Below are 16,950 nucleotides of genomic sequence, written 5' to 3' on the forward strand. Positions count from 1 at the left end.
GTGCCTGAGAGGCCGGTACAGTACTACACTGGAATATGTATGACAACACTTATAATTTTTTTTAAAACCCTTAAACTATAATTATGATTTCCACTGGGGTATTAGTATAACATGCTTGAAGAATACATGAGATCCATGACAAACTATTGCATTCACGCAAGTGAGTTTTTGTAGCTAAAAGCGGAACATCTAGCACCTTGTCACTATGGCTTTTTAATCAAACTACAGTAGTCTCAGAGCAGGTTGTTTTCAGTCATTAGGGCAATAACAGTAACACAACGCATATTAAGAATTGATGGACCCATTTTTCCCTGCCCCCCAACAAAATGAAGTTAGCGCAATAAAATCTTGTAGTCATTCAGTTCTATTAGAAATATGTGCAGTACAATGCATGGCAGTTATCAGCTGAGCAATAAGATCCGAACCTCCAGAAGCTGACTCTGAACTGGATGACAAGCATGCATATTGTGCACCGTTAAATAGGTCCCCAGCAGATCTGAAGCTGTCCTTCACACGCTTTGCTCATCTTTTTCTTTTTTTTTTTTTGAAAGCATGCAAACACCTTCTGGAGTGATTAGGTAGGAGTGTGCGCACATTGAGAAGTTGGACCACAGCAAATAGTCAAAACTGGTTTGTAAAACGACTTGTGTACGTTGCCTGTTTTTTTTCTTCTTCTTTTGAAAACATGCCTTGTCTTTAAACGGTTTATTATTTCAGACATAAGAGGATATAATAATTGCTTACATGAAATCATTAGTGGTCAGAGAAAAATGACCTCAACATAAATTCAGATAGCTCCTTTTCATGGCATCCTTCCCATTCGACACAAGACTTGACTCTTCTTGTCCTGTATCATATACCGAGTGGCCCTGAGGTTTTTTTTTTTTTTAAACATACAATATAGCCTGCGAATAGATATGCATGTACACGTAGATTAATTCTCGAAGCTGTGGGTAGAACTCATTAAATGGCTTTTTTTTTCTTTTGAAGATGGCACACACATCAAAGACTGACATTCACTTAAGACATTGAAGTAAAGAAAAAGGCAAGATCCCTTTACACGCAAAAGCAACGCTTACAACTGCCTGTTAGTGCTTACTAATGTGTTTTTTTTTCTCAAGTCGCAACGCAAGCAGGAAAGTAGGAGTCCACCAGCGTTTCCGCACTACTGAACACCAGTGACTTCTACGACATTCTTCTGTCTTCAAATCTAAAAGCATTCACGCACAAATTATACATACACTTGTTCTTTTTTTGTTTTTTCTTTTCTGCTTTAACACCACCATTACGTTGATGACCACGTTACCGTAAGATACACACAATGTTAGTGCTCCCAACGCGTTCCTTCAACTCATTTTCTCCAAAAGGTTACAAAGCAATAAATAAAACCTTTCAGAAACGGTGAAAATGACACAGTATTTGCCAGGATTAGTCATAGGTTTGTGCTTGTCAAGGTCATATAAGAAGGCAGGTCGAACGAACATCTGGAAAAGTAGGCGATATCTATATATTGGATTTGGCTCACAAACAAACAAATGTTGACGGCCACGTCCTCCTCAAACAGGAAGATTCAAAAGTCGCCCATTTGCAACGTATTGCCGCCCGCGCGGGACAACGGCGACTTGCATCCGTTTCAATGCTCGCCTTCCCACATAAGCAAGCCGTTCTCTTCGTATGCTGCCTCTTTTTCTTCCGCTCCAGTTGTATCATTTTGGTGGTAATGCTTGGTTTAAATATTGCTAGTCGGAATCAACAGTTCATGCAAATCCCAGCATGCCGCCCTGTATCCAGTGTTTACACAATAATACATTGGCTCTGTGAACAGGATCAACGCGCAAACATACACACGCGCACGCACACACACACGCTGAGGATAGCCGTAGCACTTGTGCACTTATGCTCGATGACCTTGAAATGATCCGGTCTGTGAATCCAAGACATCTTTTTGGATACGTGTGTGTGTTCCAGAGAGGATCGTGTGGCAGACGCGCGTCGCTTGCAGTCTAAAAGCTCAGGCTGAACAAAAGAGGGCTAAATGATCAATCGAGTATTGCAGAACAAAGGTACGAAGAAGTCTGTTTTGCCAACACGAACATGCATCTATGCTGCTTCTCCTCGCGTCCAGATAGTCTTGAATCACTTCCAGCCTTCCATCCTCCACTAAATTCAACTAACGCAACCCTGTAAACAAAAGCAGCAAATAATGCGCACAAATGGGGATACTCTTTGGAATCGGCAACAAGGAAGTGGGGAGGCCAGAGAAAGAACCAGCTGGTGATCCCAGCGCTCCGCCTTCTGGCTGCAGCGGGGGGGGGAGGGTTTTGTGTTTCTTTTTTTTTCTTCACAAGACTCGGGACAATTGAAGCACAGCTGGGGACGCCAAGAACCATCCCGGATTGCTTATTATTTAGTGGGTTGTTAGCTGTGGTTAGTTAGTGGCGGGTGTCCACAGCTTTAGGACTAACTCTGGGGTGGGCGAAGCTTTTTCCACTCCGGCTCTCACTCCGCCTCCCGGTGCACGTCCGACGCGTCGGCTCGGCAGATGGGACAAGTGCGATTGGTCTAGAAATCAAGCGGAGGGAGGTCACATATGAACGCGCCGGCTGCAAAACCGAGCTGACTGTGTCTCCACAATGTCATCTTACCTTCAACCATTTGTCCACACATTTGGCGTGGAATTCGTGGTTGCAGGGTAATACCCGAAGTAGCTGCCTACACTCAAAGTCACTAAAGCACACAACACATCTGAGGACAAAAAAAAAATACAATTGTAAATGCAATACATGTAAAATTAATTGAAATATATTTTGAACCTGAAGTGAATGTGTTAGTTTCCAATTGCTGCAGACCAAATGTCCTCATTGATATGCTGTATGAATTGAATCCCGAAATGGTAATTTCATTATAAATGGCATTAAATACGTATGTGTGTGTATAGATAGATAGACAGATAAGAGCTTACAGCGTTTGCTCAGAGAGATGATTCTCTGAGCTGAACCTGTAGGATGGAAGGAGCTCAATGTCGGCCTTGGTGAGTCCACGTGGTTTGGCTTCACCCAGCCTCTCAGCCAGATTCAGTAAAGCCTGTCGAGAAAACCCACGTTTCAATGGCTTGTAGACAAGCAGTAGTGTTTTTGGAAAGTGTACTTAATGAAGTGCTGCCACTGTGATTAAATGGCTTTTATTGTCGAAAAAGGTCGCTCGCGATCCCGACCCCAAACTCTGTGCTCTGCTGATGGAAGCCAGTCACTCTAGTTGCAATGCTGAAGGCTCCACCGTGGGCCATTATGGTCATGAAAGCCAGACTCGACATGAAACCAGCAGAAGGTATTGCATGACACCTGTCTAATTTCAGCGAGACAAGGCGTAAGCGTGTGTAAAGTAGACTTGAACAATTAAAACTTATCGTATTTTCCGTACTATAAGGCGCACCGAAAAGTCTTCCATTTTCTTAAAAGCTCACCGAGCGCCTTAAAATCCGGTGCGTCTTGTGAATGGTCATTACGGTAATATGTTGACCCCAAGATGGTTCCTTGCTGGAGACATGCTTACAATGTTATAACTTGCTGTTGCTTCAGTGAACTGTGTCGCTGCTTTATTAAATACGTTTTTGTTGCAGCTCCGAAAAAAGGAGAGCTGTGGTGTTGTTTTGTAAAACGCCCACTTTATTAATGGTTTTCACAGTCTCAACAAATACAGATACGTCTTTGTCCGTCTCCGAGCCTTCTCTTTTTCCGTTCGACTCGAGAGGCGTTCATGACCGCCTCCGAAAAACGTAAATTAATGATTCCTTCAATGAAACTACGAAAATTGAAAATAATGCATCAAAACAGAAAATCAAGCGAGGAAATCACAAAATAAATTCTATAGCCCACCTACAGAATTTATTTTGTGATTTCCTCATTTGTGAATACAGTACACAACAAAGGAATAAATAAACACTTCTGAGACAGTCCAGTCTCCTACATTTTATTGACATCTGATCGTTCTGTTGGAGCTACGCTCAAGGAAATGCCAAAATACATTCTGTAGGGGGGGTATAGAATTTATTTTGTGATTTCCTCGCTTGATTTTCTGTTTTGATGCATTAGTTTCAATACTCGTAGTTTCATTGAAGTAATCGTTAATTTACGTTTTTCGGAGGAGGTCATGAACGCCTCTAGTGTTGAACGGAAAGGGCGTAGCTCCATCTTGTGGATGCATTGGAGATTGCGCCTTATAATCCGGTGCGTCCAATATATGAAAAAAAATTACAAAATAGGCCATTCATTGAAGGTGCGCCTCATAATCCAGTGCGCCTTTTAGTGTGGAAAATACGGTATGTAATTCCGATCCACCTCTAAATGGAGTAAACTGCAATTTTGAGAAAGAAAAAAAAGGTTCATTTCGACCAGTTAGTAATCTTTATTTTTTATTGATATGTATACAGTCATACCTCGGTTTTCGACCATAATCCGTTCCAGAAGGCTGTTCGAAAACTGATTTGTTCGAAAACCGAAACCACGCTCTTTAAAAAAAAAAAAAAAAAATCTTTATTGAACACATCTGCTCAAAATGGAACACGACACGAGGAAGCATCACTTCCTCGTGTAAGGAAGGCGAGAAGAGTTAAGTGGCGCAATCAAGTGCGCTCAGTTTGGTCGAGAACCGATTTTCGGTTGTAATCCGAGGCATAAAAAACTTGAAATTTTTGGTCGAAAACCGATTTGGTCGAGAACAGAGACGTTCGAAAACCGAGGTTTGACTGTAATTTATATGGTGTCTAGATAAGGTCAGAGCAGTCCATCTGTTTACATACTGTTTTCATGAAATATAAAAAGTTGAACTAATAAAGGCAGAGATTTGTTGGCATTATTGTTGTAATCTGATTGATGATTGACTGACTTATTTGTAGGCCACACTTTGGTCGAATTTTGTGAAGTTGTCGTAGTGAAGTGTTTCGTAAGTTCATAACTCGAACTGGACTAGATAAATAAACTGTCTTTCATATTAACTCAAGTGTCCATTTACTTTAATTGTAGCATAACCCTAACCTATAAAACCAAAACATTTATGTAGAACAAATCTGACACTGCAAGGTCTTTTTTGACGGTGGCCAGAAAGAGCCACCATGGGCCCTGTTGTGGTGGCCCTTCAAGAACCGACACTGGCCCTGTAAATTCATGAGATCATGTGATATTTTATTTTATATACCATGTTATTTAAGCCTTTAAAAATATATAACTGCTGCGTTGTTCGCTTTTTTTTCTTATTTATTTTTTACATGTTATGCTTTTAGCTTAAGAGTACAACATCTAACTGAATATTTAATATTTAAAATTTTGGGGAATCACATTTAAAAAAAAATCATTAAGCCCTAGTGGAAGTGAGTGTGCTATTATTCTTGATCCTTGTTTTTTTTTTTTTTTTTTTTGACAAAAGCCCCCATAAGCATGTCATTAATCTACCTGGGTCCTTCTATTAACTCATTTTTCATTCATTGACCCCCCCCCCCCCAATTCAATGACCAAGACTTTTACAGTACCATGTGTTGCATGAGCCAATAATGAACATGAACAAACTCAGTAATACAGTGAAACTCCTCTAGAATGAAACCTACATGGGCGAAAATACCCCCTTATGTGAAAAAATCTTCATGCATTAACACAATTCCCATTCTCCTGCCCCCCATACGACGAAAGCCCCCCTGTTGCGTTATACGAAATCATTTTCTCTGCTCCAGCCTCGCGAAGACATTCACTACAACGAAGTCTTATCCAACAGCGACCTCTACTGCTTCGTTCGAAAAAAGGCAACAGCAACCACCACACTGGTTTACATAGTGAACGATGTTTATTTCGGTCACAGCTGCGAGTTTCCTGGGCTCAACATACTCATAGCTGCTCTGCTATTGGCTTACCGAGCATCATCCTGGCCTCCGATTGGCCAAGAGGCCACATAGACCTCACTGTCTATGTGTGTAGATACTGAAGCTAGATCCGTAGCATCCGATTAGCTGCTCAGAGTAAATTGCTTATGGCTCGACGGACATTTACTTTACTTTTTATCATGCTAAAAACACCCACGGGACGCTTCGTAGTCCTCGATGGCCATAGTTAGCTCTCGAAGGCTAAAAAACTGGAGCGCTTCTCTCTCATTAGCGCTGCAGTTAGCGTAAGGTTCTTAGCCTTCGAGAGCTAACTATGGCCATCGAGGACTACGAAGCGTCCCGTGGTTGGTGTAAAAGTTAATTGCATGCCAGGAAGTATTTGTTATTGTTAGATTCAGACGAGGATGGACGTTGCATTGCTAAAATGGCTGCAAAAGGGACCTTTAGATGTCAAACAGCTAAGACAAGAAGAGCTCTGATGCGACGTAAGTATTTGGCAGAGGAAGAGAGGGTAAAAGTGATCAAAATGAAAGACGGAGCAAGCAAAATAAAAGACATTATCCAAGAAATTGATGGAAGTGAAAGTGAATGCTGATAATAAATTTCACAATTTCTTTCCCTTTTTTTCTTTCTACACTGACAATATGAAGTGTCAAATAAGTGTGTGCTCATACTTATGCACTATTGGAATAAAAATAGAGTACACATACGTTTGTGTGTGTGTGTGTGTGTTGATTGCTTACATCTGAGATCAAATTTGCTACAGTGAAAAACCCCCTGTTGTGAAAAATTTCTTGCTGCAAACATGATTTCGTTGTAGAGGAGTTTCACTGTACCATAATGAATGATAGACAACAAAGGTGATCTGATGCGTGCAGATCAAAATTGCATGGGGAATGAAATTAGAAATGTTGATAATTTCAATGTAAAACGTAATTTAAGGTATTTCAAACAACATTGTGATCTTTGGCATCATTTCACTTGCCCGTATCATCCATTTTTAAAAGCTGAGGGGAAAGCTATAAATAGAAGCATATTCTGTTTTCTTTGCACTCCGTCCAAATGTACACGAATAACATGTGTACAGACAGTATCTTAGATTCATTTTATATGTTATTGCTTTATTGTGATATTCATTCATTTCATGGGGTGCTGGTACCATAAAACTGTGTTCGAAAATTTTAAAATAAAAAGAACAGCCAAGAGGTAAACTAACCTCATAGTTCTCCATTTCCACATCGTCCACATCAAGGTCGAGACTGATGGCTGGGCCCACTGCAGTTGGAGGCACAGGAAGCATTGAGCTGCACAAACAAACACATAGACAATTACATGCAGTCCGTCTAAAAGCATTCGCCACTGGTATGTGGAGCTGTAAAATGTAATCTGGGAGCACTGGTAACTAGAGGTGATCCTCTTTCCTGAGAACTGAGCTTTGTCCACATTGTGCACTTACAGGAAGTAAGGGAGGAAGCCTGGGTAGTAGGATGGAGGCGGCGGGGGAGGAGGGAGAGGCTGCTGCAGCCGGTATCTCTGCCCATTTGCTCGCCGGGGCAGCATATGTGGGTATGGCTGGAGGGAGAAAACAATCGTGTGGATTAAAAACACTTGAGACTCATTTCAGCACATTGCAGGATTGGAGTTGCAGAAACAATGTACCGGTAATCAATAAAGGGTGTTTACAACAACAGGTACATACGGAGCGTGTCTTGATATAAACCTATGCTACTTTGTGCTGCATATGTGATATGGCATGAATTTGTGCCCCCCCCCACCCCCTTCGGGCTGAAAAAAAAAGTTTTTTTTTTAATGAAAGCAGTGACCTTGCACATGAAGCACAAAAAATATCATTTAATATGGTAACACCCGAGTCTGATATAACGCAGATATGAGATCTTGCATGTTTTTGAAGAAAGAAGTGCTTCTTCTAATCACACTAATTAGGGTACTTTCAGACTGTAGGGGTCTTAATGCTCAATTCCGGCATTTCGGTGAAATCCATATGTATTTGGTTGTGTGTGTGTGTGTGTGTAATCGTTCACGTTACATATGAATTGCAAACTCAGTCTGTCTGGTGCGGGAACCAAATGCATCCCCAAAGTGACCCGCAGAAAAAGATGACGTCACTCACAACAGAGAGTTTACGGAAGTAAATATGGTCCAGTGTGTAGGGGCTCATCTTTTTATCATCTCATATGAATAGAGGAGCAATGCGGGAGGAGGTTGAAATATTTTGGGGAAATGGGGCGAGGCATCTCCTCATTTTACGGAGCTACTAAAGATGATGTCACGTCACTGGTGCGCAAAATAAATGAAACGTTTGCGTGGCCTAATTACTACAATCAACACAAATGTGCACTGTTTGCTTCATGTGGGATTCAATTAAAGTCAAATAGGAAGCCAATACTGTTAGTCAAAGCAACTTTGCAGATTCATGGAAAACTGTCACTTGACCTCCCAAGCACTCTCCCCTGCCCGAGTGGAGCGCATTTGATGACGAATAGGTTGGATACATGCGACCGAGCCGTTCAGACTGAGGTCGCATTGCAAAAAAATAGTCACCCATAATACTGCCAAGACACTTCCAGGCGTCAACTGAGGGACTCTAATGTGGATTTGAAGTGAAGGGCACATTCTTACCACTCCGAAAGGAAGCTCCTGATGCAGAGGCTCTTGAGGAAGATACGGTATGGGCAGAGAAGGAGGCAGCGCTGGTGGGTGATGTGAGTAGGAGAAGGTTCCTAATGGGTGCTGGTCCCCTCTTAGGTCGACTTCATTCTCTACCCGCTGTAGAGGCTGGTGGGGGGTGTGGGGGGTAGGTGGGCGGTAAATACCAACGATTTGCTAAGTCAACAATGATCACACAGTTGGTGTGGACTACTCACCATGCGTGGGTGCTGAGGCTGTAAAGGGACAAATTGGCTCAGAGGTGTAAGGTGCGGCGGCTGGTGAGGGGGTACAGATGGGGTTGGGTGCAATACAAAATGTTCACTGGAGATCAGGGGTGGGAAGGCTTGGTAAGACACCGGCATATGCTGCATGGTACAGGCCTGTATGAGCTGAGAGGAGACAAAAGCACAGGAAGAGACCCAGTAATCGTTCACGTTACATATGAATTGCAAACTCAGTCTGTCTGGTGCGGGAACCAAATGCATCCCCAAAGTGACCCGCAGAAAAAGATGACGTCACTCACAACAGAGAGTTTACGGAAGTAAATATGGTCCAGTGTGTAGGGGCTCATCTTTTTATCATCTCATATGAATAGAGGAGCAATGCGGGAGGAGGTTGAAATATTTTGGGGAAATGGGGCGAGGCATCTCCTCATTTTACGGAGCTACTAAAGATGATGTCACGTCACTGGTGCGCAAAATAAATGAAACGTTTGCGTGGCCTAATTACTACAATCAACACAAATGTGCACTGTTTGCTTCATGTGGGATTCAATTAAAGTCAAATAGGAAGCCAATACTGTTAGTCAAAGCAACTTTGCAGATTCATGGAAAACTGTCACTTGACCTCCCAAGCACTCTCCCCTGCCCGAGTGGAGCGCATTTGATGACGAATAGGTTGGATACATGCGACCGAGCCGTTCAGACTGAGGTCGCATTGCAAAAAAATAGTCACCCATAATACTGCCAAGACACTTCCAGGCGTCAACTGAGGGACTCTAATGTGGATTTGAAGTGAAGGGCACATTCTTACCACTCCGAAAGGAAGCTCCTGATGCAGAGGCTCTTGAGGAAGATACGGTATGGGCAGAGAAGGAGGCAGCGCTGGTGGGTGATGTGAGTAGGAGAAGGTTCCTAATGGGTGCTGGTCCCCTCTTAGGTCGACTTCATTCTCTACCCGCTGTAGAGGCTGGTGGGGGGTGTGGGGGGTAGGTGGGCGGTAAATACCAACGATTTGCTAAGTCAACAATGATCACACAGTTGGTGTGGACTACTCACCATGCGTGGGTGCTGAGGCTGTAAAGGGACAAATTGGCTCAGAGGTGTAAGGTGCGGCGGCTGGTGAGGGGGTACAGATGGGGTTGGGTGCAATACAAAATGTTCACTGGAGATCAGGGGTGGGAAGGCTTGGTAAGACACCGGCATATGCTGCATGGTACAGGCCTGTATGAGCTGAGAGGAGACAAAAGCACAGGAAGAGACCCATTTTTATGCAACATTCTTCACACCCACTCCTCCAGCTGGTCGAAAAATTCCATTTTAAAACATGTTTTAGGACGGGCTGGGCGATAGGACACTTGAAAAGAGAGCACGGTTTCACGCCATTTTTGGTGTTCGTGCTATGATCTGTTGACTTCTGAACTAGCCAGTCGTCAATTCACCGATCACAAAGAATTCTAACAATTGGGGAGTATGCGACTTGCTGTTAACCAGCAGGGGCACATTAATTCCATCTCAACTAATTTCATGCGTGGAGAACAACAACATGCAGTCACTTTTGGAAAGATGATCCACTCTACACTTCAACTCCTATGGGCATCAGCCTGCTTAAAATGACCACAAAAACCTCCCCAAAAAAACCACAAGAATTCAGAGCAGGATTCTGCCGTCCGGTTGACAAAAAATAAAATAATAATTTCAAAACCAATATTTAAGCAAGAAAATGTCGTCAAATGTGCATCCTGAGATCTAACAATACAACACAATTCAAAAAAGCAATGGCAAATAAGAGCATTTGCATTTTCAGGCACAGGCAACATCAAACACAGTCGACTTATTTTCAACGACAACAAATTCATGCCGCTAATTTAGCTATTTCACAAGAGACATTGTAGCGTATCGGAAAATTCTCCACAGAAACATACTGCACGTTTGCTATTGAGTGCTACGCTAAAGCCACTGACATTTGGGCTTTCCCCTTTCAAACTCACAGGAGGAGGAAGGCAGCAGAGCAGAGAGAGCTGTCCGCTGAGCATTACCGAGCATGCTGGGAGCTGCGGAGTGTTGCACCCTGGTAAAGGCTGCCCAGTGTGGATGGGAAATCCATGGGTCGTCACCGTCGTAACAGTGTATGATATTGGAACAGATCCCTGGGGCATCTAAAATAAGAGAAAAACCGTAAGTGGATCGAAACGAATGGCAAACTGCCTCAAAATCTGAAATTGGTTAAACTGGACCATCTATGCCAAGTCCAAGCAGTCACTCAAATGGAGGTCTGTGCTTAATATATAATGTATTGGATATATTGAAAATATATTGAAGAAAAATATGATTTTTTTTTTTTTGCATGATCTTAACTCAAAGATGTAAGGCTTTATTCTACGCCACTGCCCATTTCTGACAAATATTGTTCACAAATCTGTCTAAATCCGGTCTACCAACACAGCAAATCACACACATTGAAGAGTGGCTTTTTATTGTGGGCAGTCTTAGACAAACCCGTGAAATAATCTTGCTGTCTGACGAGCATCTTGATATGCCACACCTTTGAAGTGGACAGATTATCTGAGTAAGGGGGTAAAGGAGTGCTCACGAACAGATTTAGACAAGACTGACAGACTGGTGAACCATTTTTGAGAAAAATGTGTTCAAGTGTTTAGTCTGGGACTCCGGTTTATTTATTTGTTTATTTTCTTTTTTTTTGGGGGGGGGGGTCAAAATTGGCAATTCGGCATGGGCCAATTACCAGTTTGACTGTTTACCATGATTTTAAAAAGTCAAGGTTTCAATAACTGCTGAAACTGTCCGTTGCTGGTCATGAGCGCTTTTCTTTATTTGAAGAGACATGATTGGCTGCTTTCAACTATCGCTAAATGAGCCACCTTTTTGAAGTTAAGAAGGAGACACCAGCTGCTTTTTCTTCTTCTTCTCAGATGAACAGAGAGGGGAGGAGGATGGGAGTTCAACAGAAGCCTTTTTGTTATAGCGATCAACGTGCATCGCCCGAAAATACAAATATTTTTAAATGATGCCAGCGGGTATTAGTTAGCCCCAAAGACATCATAAGAAGACTGACTCTGTGCTAAATTTAGCTCACCAGTGATGGGACACTGTGACTTGGTAAGAAAAATTGAAACAGAAGAGTCTTAACAATTTTATTTATTTCAACTGTAAAAACTTGGGGTATTTACCCAAATGGGTGGGGTTGAGCTATACCATGATACCATGATATTTTTGCTTATGGTTATCATACCGTCAGGCCTATTGCTAACCGTGATTAACCATATTGGTCACGTTAATCATAATATGAAATATTTCATGTCTTCATGGACGAACGCAATCGAATAGTTTCCTACAAAAAAGGTTTCCTAAAGCAAAGGTCTAGAATTCAGTGTGTGACAGAAGCTCATATATAACATCTAATGTGTCTTTTTTTTTTTTAAGTATTGTAATTTGAGCAGGAAAAAAACGAATGTAAGAAAAAAAAGATGCATACTATTATTGCAAAAATACGCCACTAGCAATTATAGAGATTGTATGGGGAAATTTGGTATCCACTACCTGGAACATCAACTAGTATCTGATATGCTACCTGCTCGTGTAGATCCACCATGATGGGGTTCTGCTGGGGGAGGTGGGCCGCAGGGTGAAGCATGCGTGGTGCTGTGCTGGTGTGGCTGTATTGTCTGGATTCATCTAAAGGAACCTGTTGGTGATGTTGTGAGAAAAGCAGATGACGGAGATTCTCATCCTGGACCAGGGAAGTGTGCAGCACAGGCCTGTCTCGTAGCCCCCACTGGCGTCTCACTGGTGGGCTGTAAGACCAGAAAAAAAGGATGTTAGAAATGAAGAGGATATATCACACACAAATGAATCATTTCAATGTACAAGGGGCTTATATGGCATTATGTAAACTCATTATGAATGTTGAACAAGAGGGGATAACACAACCCTAAAATGTAAATATAATGCCCCAAAAAAATCAAAGGAACACTTAAACAGCACAAAGTAAATCCAAATGTTCCCTTAAACATCACAATGTAACTCCAAGTGTTTATTTTTGGGAGCAGTTTATTACATTTGTACATGTTCAAAAATGTCTGTGTGGAGCAGAGCTTGATTGCGTGCACCTATATTTGCAAGAACGAAAGTAACAGTCAAAACAGTTCAAACTTGCAAGAATCCGTTTAGGCCCAAAACATAGTATCATTTAATTTCATGTGAATCGATGCACTGCAGTATCAACCTAATCAGTCCATACCAAAAAATACAACATAATATATTCCACTGTACCTTCTCCTGAGATGCACAGGGGCAGTACAGGGCTCTCCAAGGAACCTCCTTGGGTTCAAGGGGGCTGTTGGGGGCAGCCTATTTACTGCTACTTCCCATGGTCGCATTGGTGACGTCGTGCAGACGAGTCACACTCTGGGAAAGGAAACTACACAGTGGAGGAGGCACTTGTTTGTTGCCTCCGATTGTCTTCACCCTGCATAAAAAAAGAGACAAGTGAAAGCTCATACAAAATTGCATATGGTTAAGATGTAGCGAGAAAGATTTGGACAAAAAATAGAAAGTAATTCTGTATCTATATTTGATGTGTTACAAGTATGAGTGGCTACAATGTTAGGTTCTGTACAGGTGTAAATGTGAATTATTGCAGGAAATGCCATCATTTCTGATAATTGGAACATCTTGGGTGTGGTTTCTACTGATTCAAAATTTTAAACACCTGCTCACCGGGACAAAGAACAAACTGAAAACAAACCTGTAATTATTAATAACGAAAAAAAAAAAAAGCCCCTCAAGGGATACTGGGAAGTGGGTACTGCTTCAGATTACACAAGCATTTTCAAAACACAAAGAACAACAAAACTGAGAATGACAGATTTTTAAGTTTTGCACGATAACTGAATGGCGGATACAGTCCCCAAAAACTTCACGTGGCTGCTTATGTCACCAGCAGCCGGATGAAAATTGATAACTCAGCCCCGGGCAGTGAACTGTAGGATATATGCCTCATTCTCACTGGCAGAAATCAGAATCATCTTTATGAAAGGCCAAAGCAAGAGATTCAAATTCAGAATCTTAAACTGTAAGGCAGACCTCAGCCATTTTTGGATATATTCTGCAAAATGCAGTTTTAATCTTCAAAAACATCAATGAGAAGATTGCTGGTTTTACAGGTTGCAAATTAAACTGAACAGACAAGAACAACAGACAAACAAGCTTACAAATGAAAGGGCACAAACTGCCCAAATTTGATTTCGTTAATTCGTAAAGAAAGAAATGCGGTACTATATTCATTAAATGGTTTGCAAAATAATACTAACAACAACAACCAACGTCCTGTGGGCATAAATAGGGGTCGCTGTTACATGGCTGAACAAAAACATGGAAGCCATGTGCTCACTAGACAAAGCAACAACAACAAAAGCTATAGCGGCACCCGTCTCCCATTTACTGTTGCAGTACTTTATCGGAGAACCACACGAAGCTGTGCACACACGACAGACTGTCTGGGAGACAGGACCGCGGCGGCAGCTGAGAGCTCGTTTCGCCTGCGACAACTCGACGTCCCCTGTTGAAGGAGAGATGAGCTAGCTAGGGTTGCAAAGCTATGCTAACGCTTTGTCCAACGGGTTCGTAGCAAGGACAGTTGGCAAGCACACGCGTAACCTCGGGACATTTGTGTTCAAGCCCAAACAAGGATCTCAAAGTGTTGCACAGAATAGAACCACCCACCCAGCAGTATGGAACGGACTGAAGTCCTAAGACTTGGTGTAGTTTGAGAGCTTACTTTCGTGGCTAGTTTGTGTGCTCCGTGAGAAGGGGAGATGACAGGTGTTCCAGCTTGCAAAATGCCGTCTCCCATCCACTTATCCTTTGTGCACGACAGCCTCCAACTGACGTATGTCCCTCAATACTACACCGTCCCCTGAATTTCGTCCACAACCGTTTCCTTTGATGTATATATCCCCGAAACTGCCCGACAATCAGCTTGCTAAAACTAGAGCCCTATCAGACGTTTTCCTTTGGCTGCGGAGAGGCAACGTCTCCCCAGCAACCGTGAGAATACTAAAAATAAAAATCCACCCGTTAATGTTAATGTATCCCAAGCAGCATTAATGATACAAAAATAGAAACAAGTCGTTCTTTTATAATCGAAGAAAATCCCGATTGCCGCGTGCACGTTCCCTACACTGCATTGTTATAACGGAGCCACGCCCCCGCTTTGTATTGGCCAATCCGAGAGCGGCAAACACAGACAGCAGACGTCCAGACAGCGATGGCTGCGACCTACCAACAAACATTTGTTTTCCTACATGGAAACAAAAGATCCCCGTGATAAACAAGTGGCTCAACTCGAACTGTAACGTCTATACATACTTGTTCAACGAACGCGTGAATGAAACGTGAGCTGACGTCATTTTATTCAAATACTGTGCACACTTTTAGGTCACAATTCTGAGTACATTTATCTTAGACACAGTAAAACTGATCTGGCATACTCAACATGATTTGGGCTTGAAGCCACTTCGAAGCTGTATGGTATCTCAACAGCACGTGAGTGTAAAATAATACATAATATAGATTTTTTTCCCATATTTGCTACAATTGTTCATATAGATCACAGGAGTCCAATTAATGTTTGCGTGACTGCTGTGATCCTCAATAGGACATGAGGTCCTATGAGGACTATCCAATAGGTTATGTAATTTTGCACTTGCACGATCAAGAGAGCAAAATAGCTTCCATTTCCTCTTAGGTTTCCGCTACGCATTTTGCACACCGGCGAATGTAGGATGGAGTGCGACTGCGACAATGTCAACAATCAAGGCATATTAGCATCGCTGTCAGGTCCATTTTGTGTTTGCAGTTAATTAACGCCGTCACTACCATGCTTTACAGCATATTCCATCATCGGCTCATGATGCAAGTAAACTAAACCACGTAAAGCCTCACCAATGGCAGCCTGTTTTACCCAGGGTAAACATTACAGCATAGCAGTCAGCACCACCAAAACAAGGAGGGGCTGTGGAGGCTGATCCCAATGAGCGCCATCACAACACGGCTTCATTTCCAGCCTCAGACAACATTTTTAGCAATCTACCCGTGGTATCTCGTCAGGATACAAGCGCCATTACCTGATTGTTAGTGTGCAATCATCCAATCGCTGATATTTCACTTGTAAAGTTCACATCGCGTCAAACAAGAGCGGTGTCCCCTGGTCAGACGTTCCCGCGTGAGACATTCCGTGATTTTCACCTCCGCTTAAAAAAATGCGCTATAAATTCCAAATCCTATCAGGCATCTCGGAAGAGCTCATGCAATGCGACGTTATGTCTTGATAGCACGCTGAGTTCATTCTGCACACGCCGTTTTCTGGTTTGGAAACTCGAAGTCCAGCCCCCAGTTGTCTTGTGCCTCTTAAACTGAACGTATGGAGGGTTCTATATGCCTTAAACTAAATACTGTAGATTGGAAAACAATAGTCGACTGAAAATTGATTTCGTCCATCTTGACGTACATTCTAACATTAATGCAGACACTGGTAAAATAATCAAATGTGTTGAAAATGGTTGTTGGGTTTAATTCACCTGAATGCCTCAATTAACTACTTTTTATCAAGTCACGTCTTTATTTATTTTTAATTAAGTTTATTCCAATCGCTTGATCTTTTTAATTAGCAGTTCATTTGTGCATACCAGAGCTGGTGTCTTGGGGGTCAGTTTTCACCTATCCGCCAATTAACCCTTTGTGCAGGTGGTCTGTCTGCATGGGAGAAGATAAATACTACTGTAATTGTTTTACCCAATCACTTATTTTTGGTGTGTATTTAGTAGATTGGCTACGTGGCATATGCAGGATGCAGGGTATGAATTAGCTTAATAAAGCACAAATGCAGTCATTGAAATGGTCCTCCACAAATATGACGATATCTGTTCTGACCAGAGAACACAATAATTTACCAAATGTTGCATGCTACCTTATATATATCACAGGGCACTGTATAGACCAACTATTTGTAAACAATCACCCAGTCAGCAAAGGCATCTGGCCCGGCTTCGGCATGAAGCCGGCACAGCTGCCCAGTCAGCAAAATTGGTCTGGCCCAGCTCTGGCGCGGACACGGCACGACACTCGGCCCACATACCGCAATGAATGACGGTCCTGCAGTGGCCCGGGTCC

At 42.4% G+C, this 16,950-nt stretch overlaps 1 protein-coding gene across 4 annotated transcripts; it reads right to left on the bottom strand.

Annotated features, from left to right (window-relative positions):
• Positions 1 to 502: 502 nt before the first annotated feature.
• rnf44 (ring finger protein 44) lies at positions 503 to 16,214 on the bottom strand. Of its 4 annotated transcripts, none has more exons than XM_019869928.1 (11): positions 15,906 to 16,214; positions 13,051 to 13,246; positions 12,350 to 12,572; positions 10,749 to 10,916; positions 9,817 to 9,990; positions 9,572 to 9,727; positions 7,326 to 7,441; positions 7,086 to 7,173; positions 2,963 to 3,084; positions 2,646 to 2,745; positions 503 to 2,562 (listed from the first exon to the last, which is right to left on the bottom strand). In XM_019869928.1, exons 2-11 carry the CDS (start codon positions 13,155 to 13,157, stop codon positions 2,500 to 2,502), a joined length of 1,317 nt encoding a protein of 438 aa, XP_019725487.1. In that variant the 5' UTR covers positions 13,158 to 13,246; positions 15,906 to 16,214; the 3' UTR covers positions 503 to 2,499. The 4 variants fall into 4 exon arrangements, with proteins under 4 accessions (XP_019725487.1, XP_019725486.1, XP_019725488.1 ...); XM_019869927.1 differs by lacking the exon at positions 15,906 to 16,214 and adding an exon at positions 14,558 to 15,872; XM_019869929.1 differs by lacking the exon at positions 15,906 to 16,214 and adding an exon at positions 14,503 to 15,872.
• Between the last annotated feature and the right edge of the window lie 736 nt (positions 16,215 to 16,950).

This window comes from Hippocampus comes, unplaced genomic scaffold (genome assembly GCF_001891065.2).
Source record: "Hippocampus comes isolate QL1 unplaced genomic scaffold, H_comes_QL1_v1.1 scaffold9, whole genome shotgun sequence".
NCBI lineage: Eukaryota > Metazoa > Chordata > Actinopteri > Syngnathiformes > Syngnathidae > Hippocampus > Hippocampus comes.

Bases quoted from the DNA above. Each gene is read 5' to 3' on its own strand.
- rnf44 (XM_019869928.1), bottom strand. From the start codon at position 13,157: ATGCGACCATGGGAAGTAGCAGTAAATAGGCTGCCCCCAACAGCCCCC. The intron at 9,728-9,816 runs GTGAGTAGTCCA...ACCCCCCACCAG, and splicing joins AGCCTCAGCACCCACGCATG to CCTCTACAGCGGGTAGAGAA. The intron at 3,085-7,085 runs GTTAGTTTACCT...TTTTCTCGACAG, and splicing joins TGGAAATGGAGAACTATGAG to GCTTTACTGAATCTGGCTGA.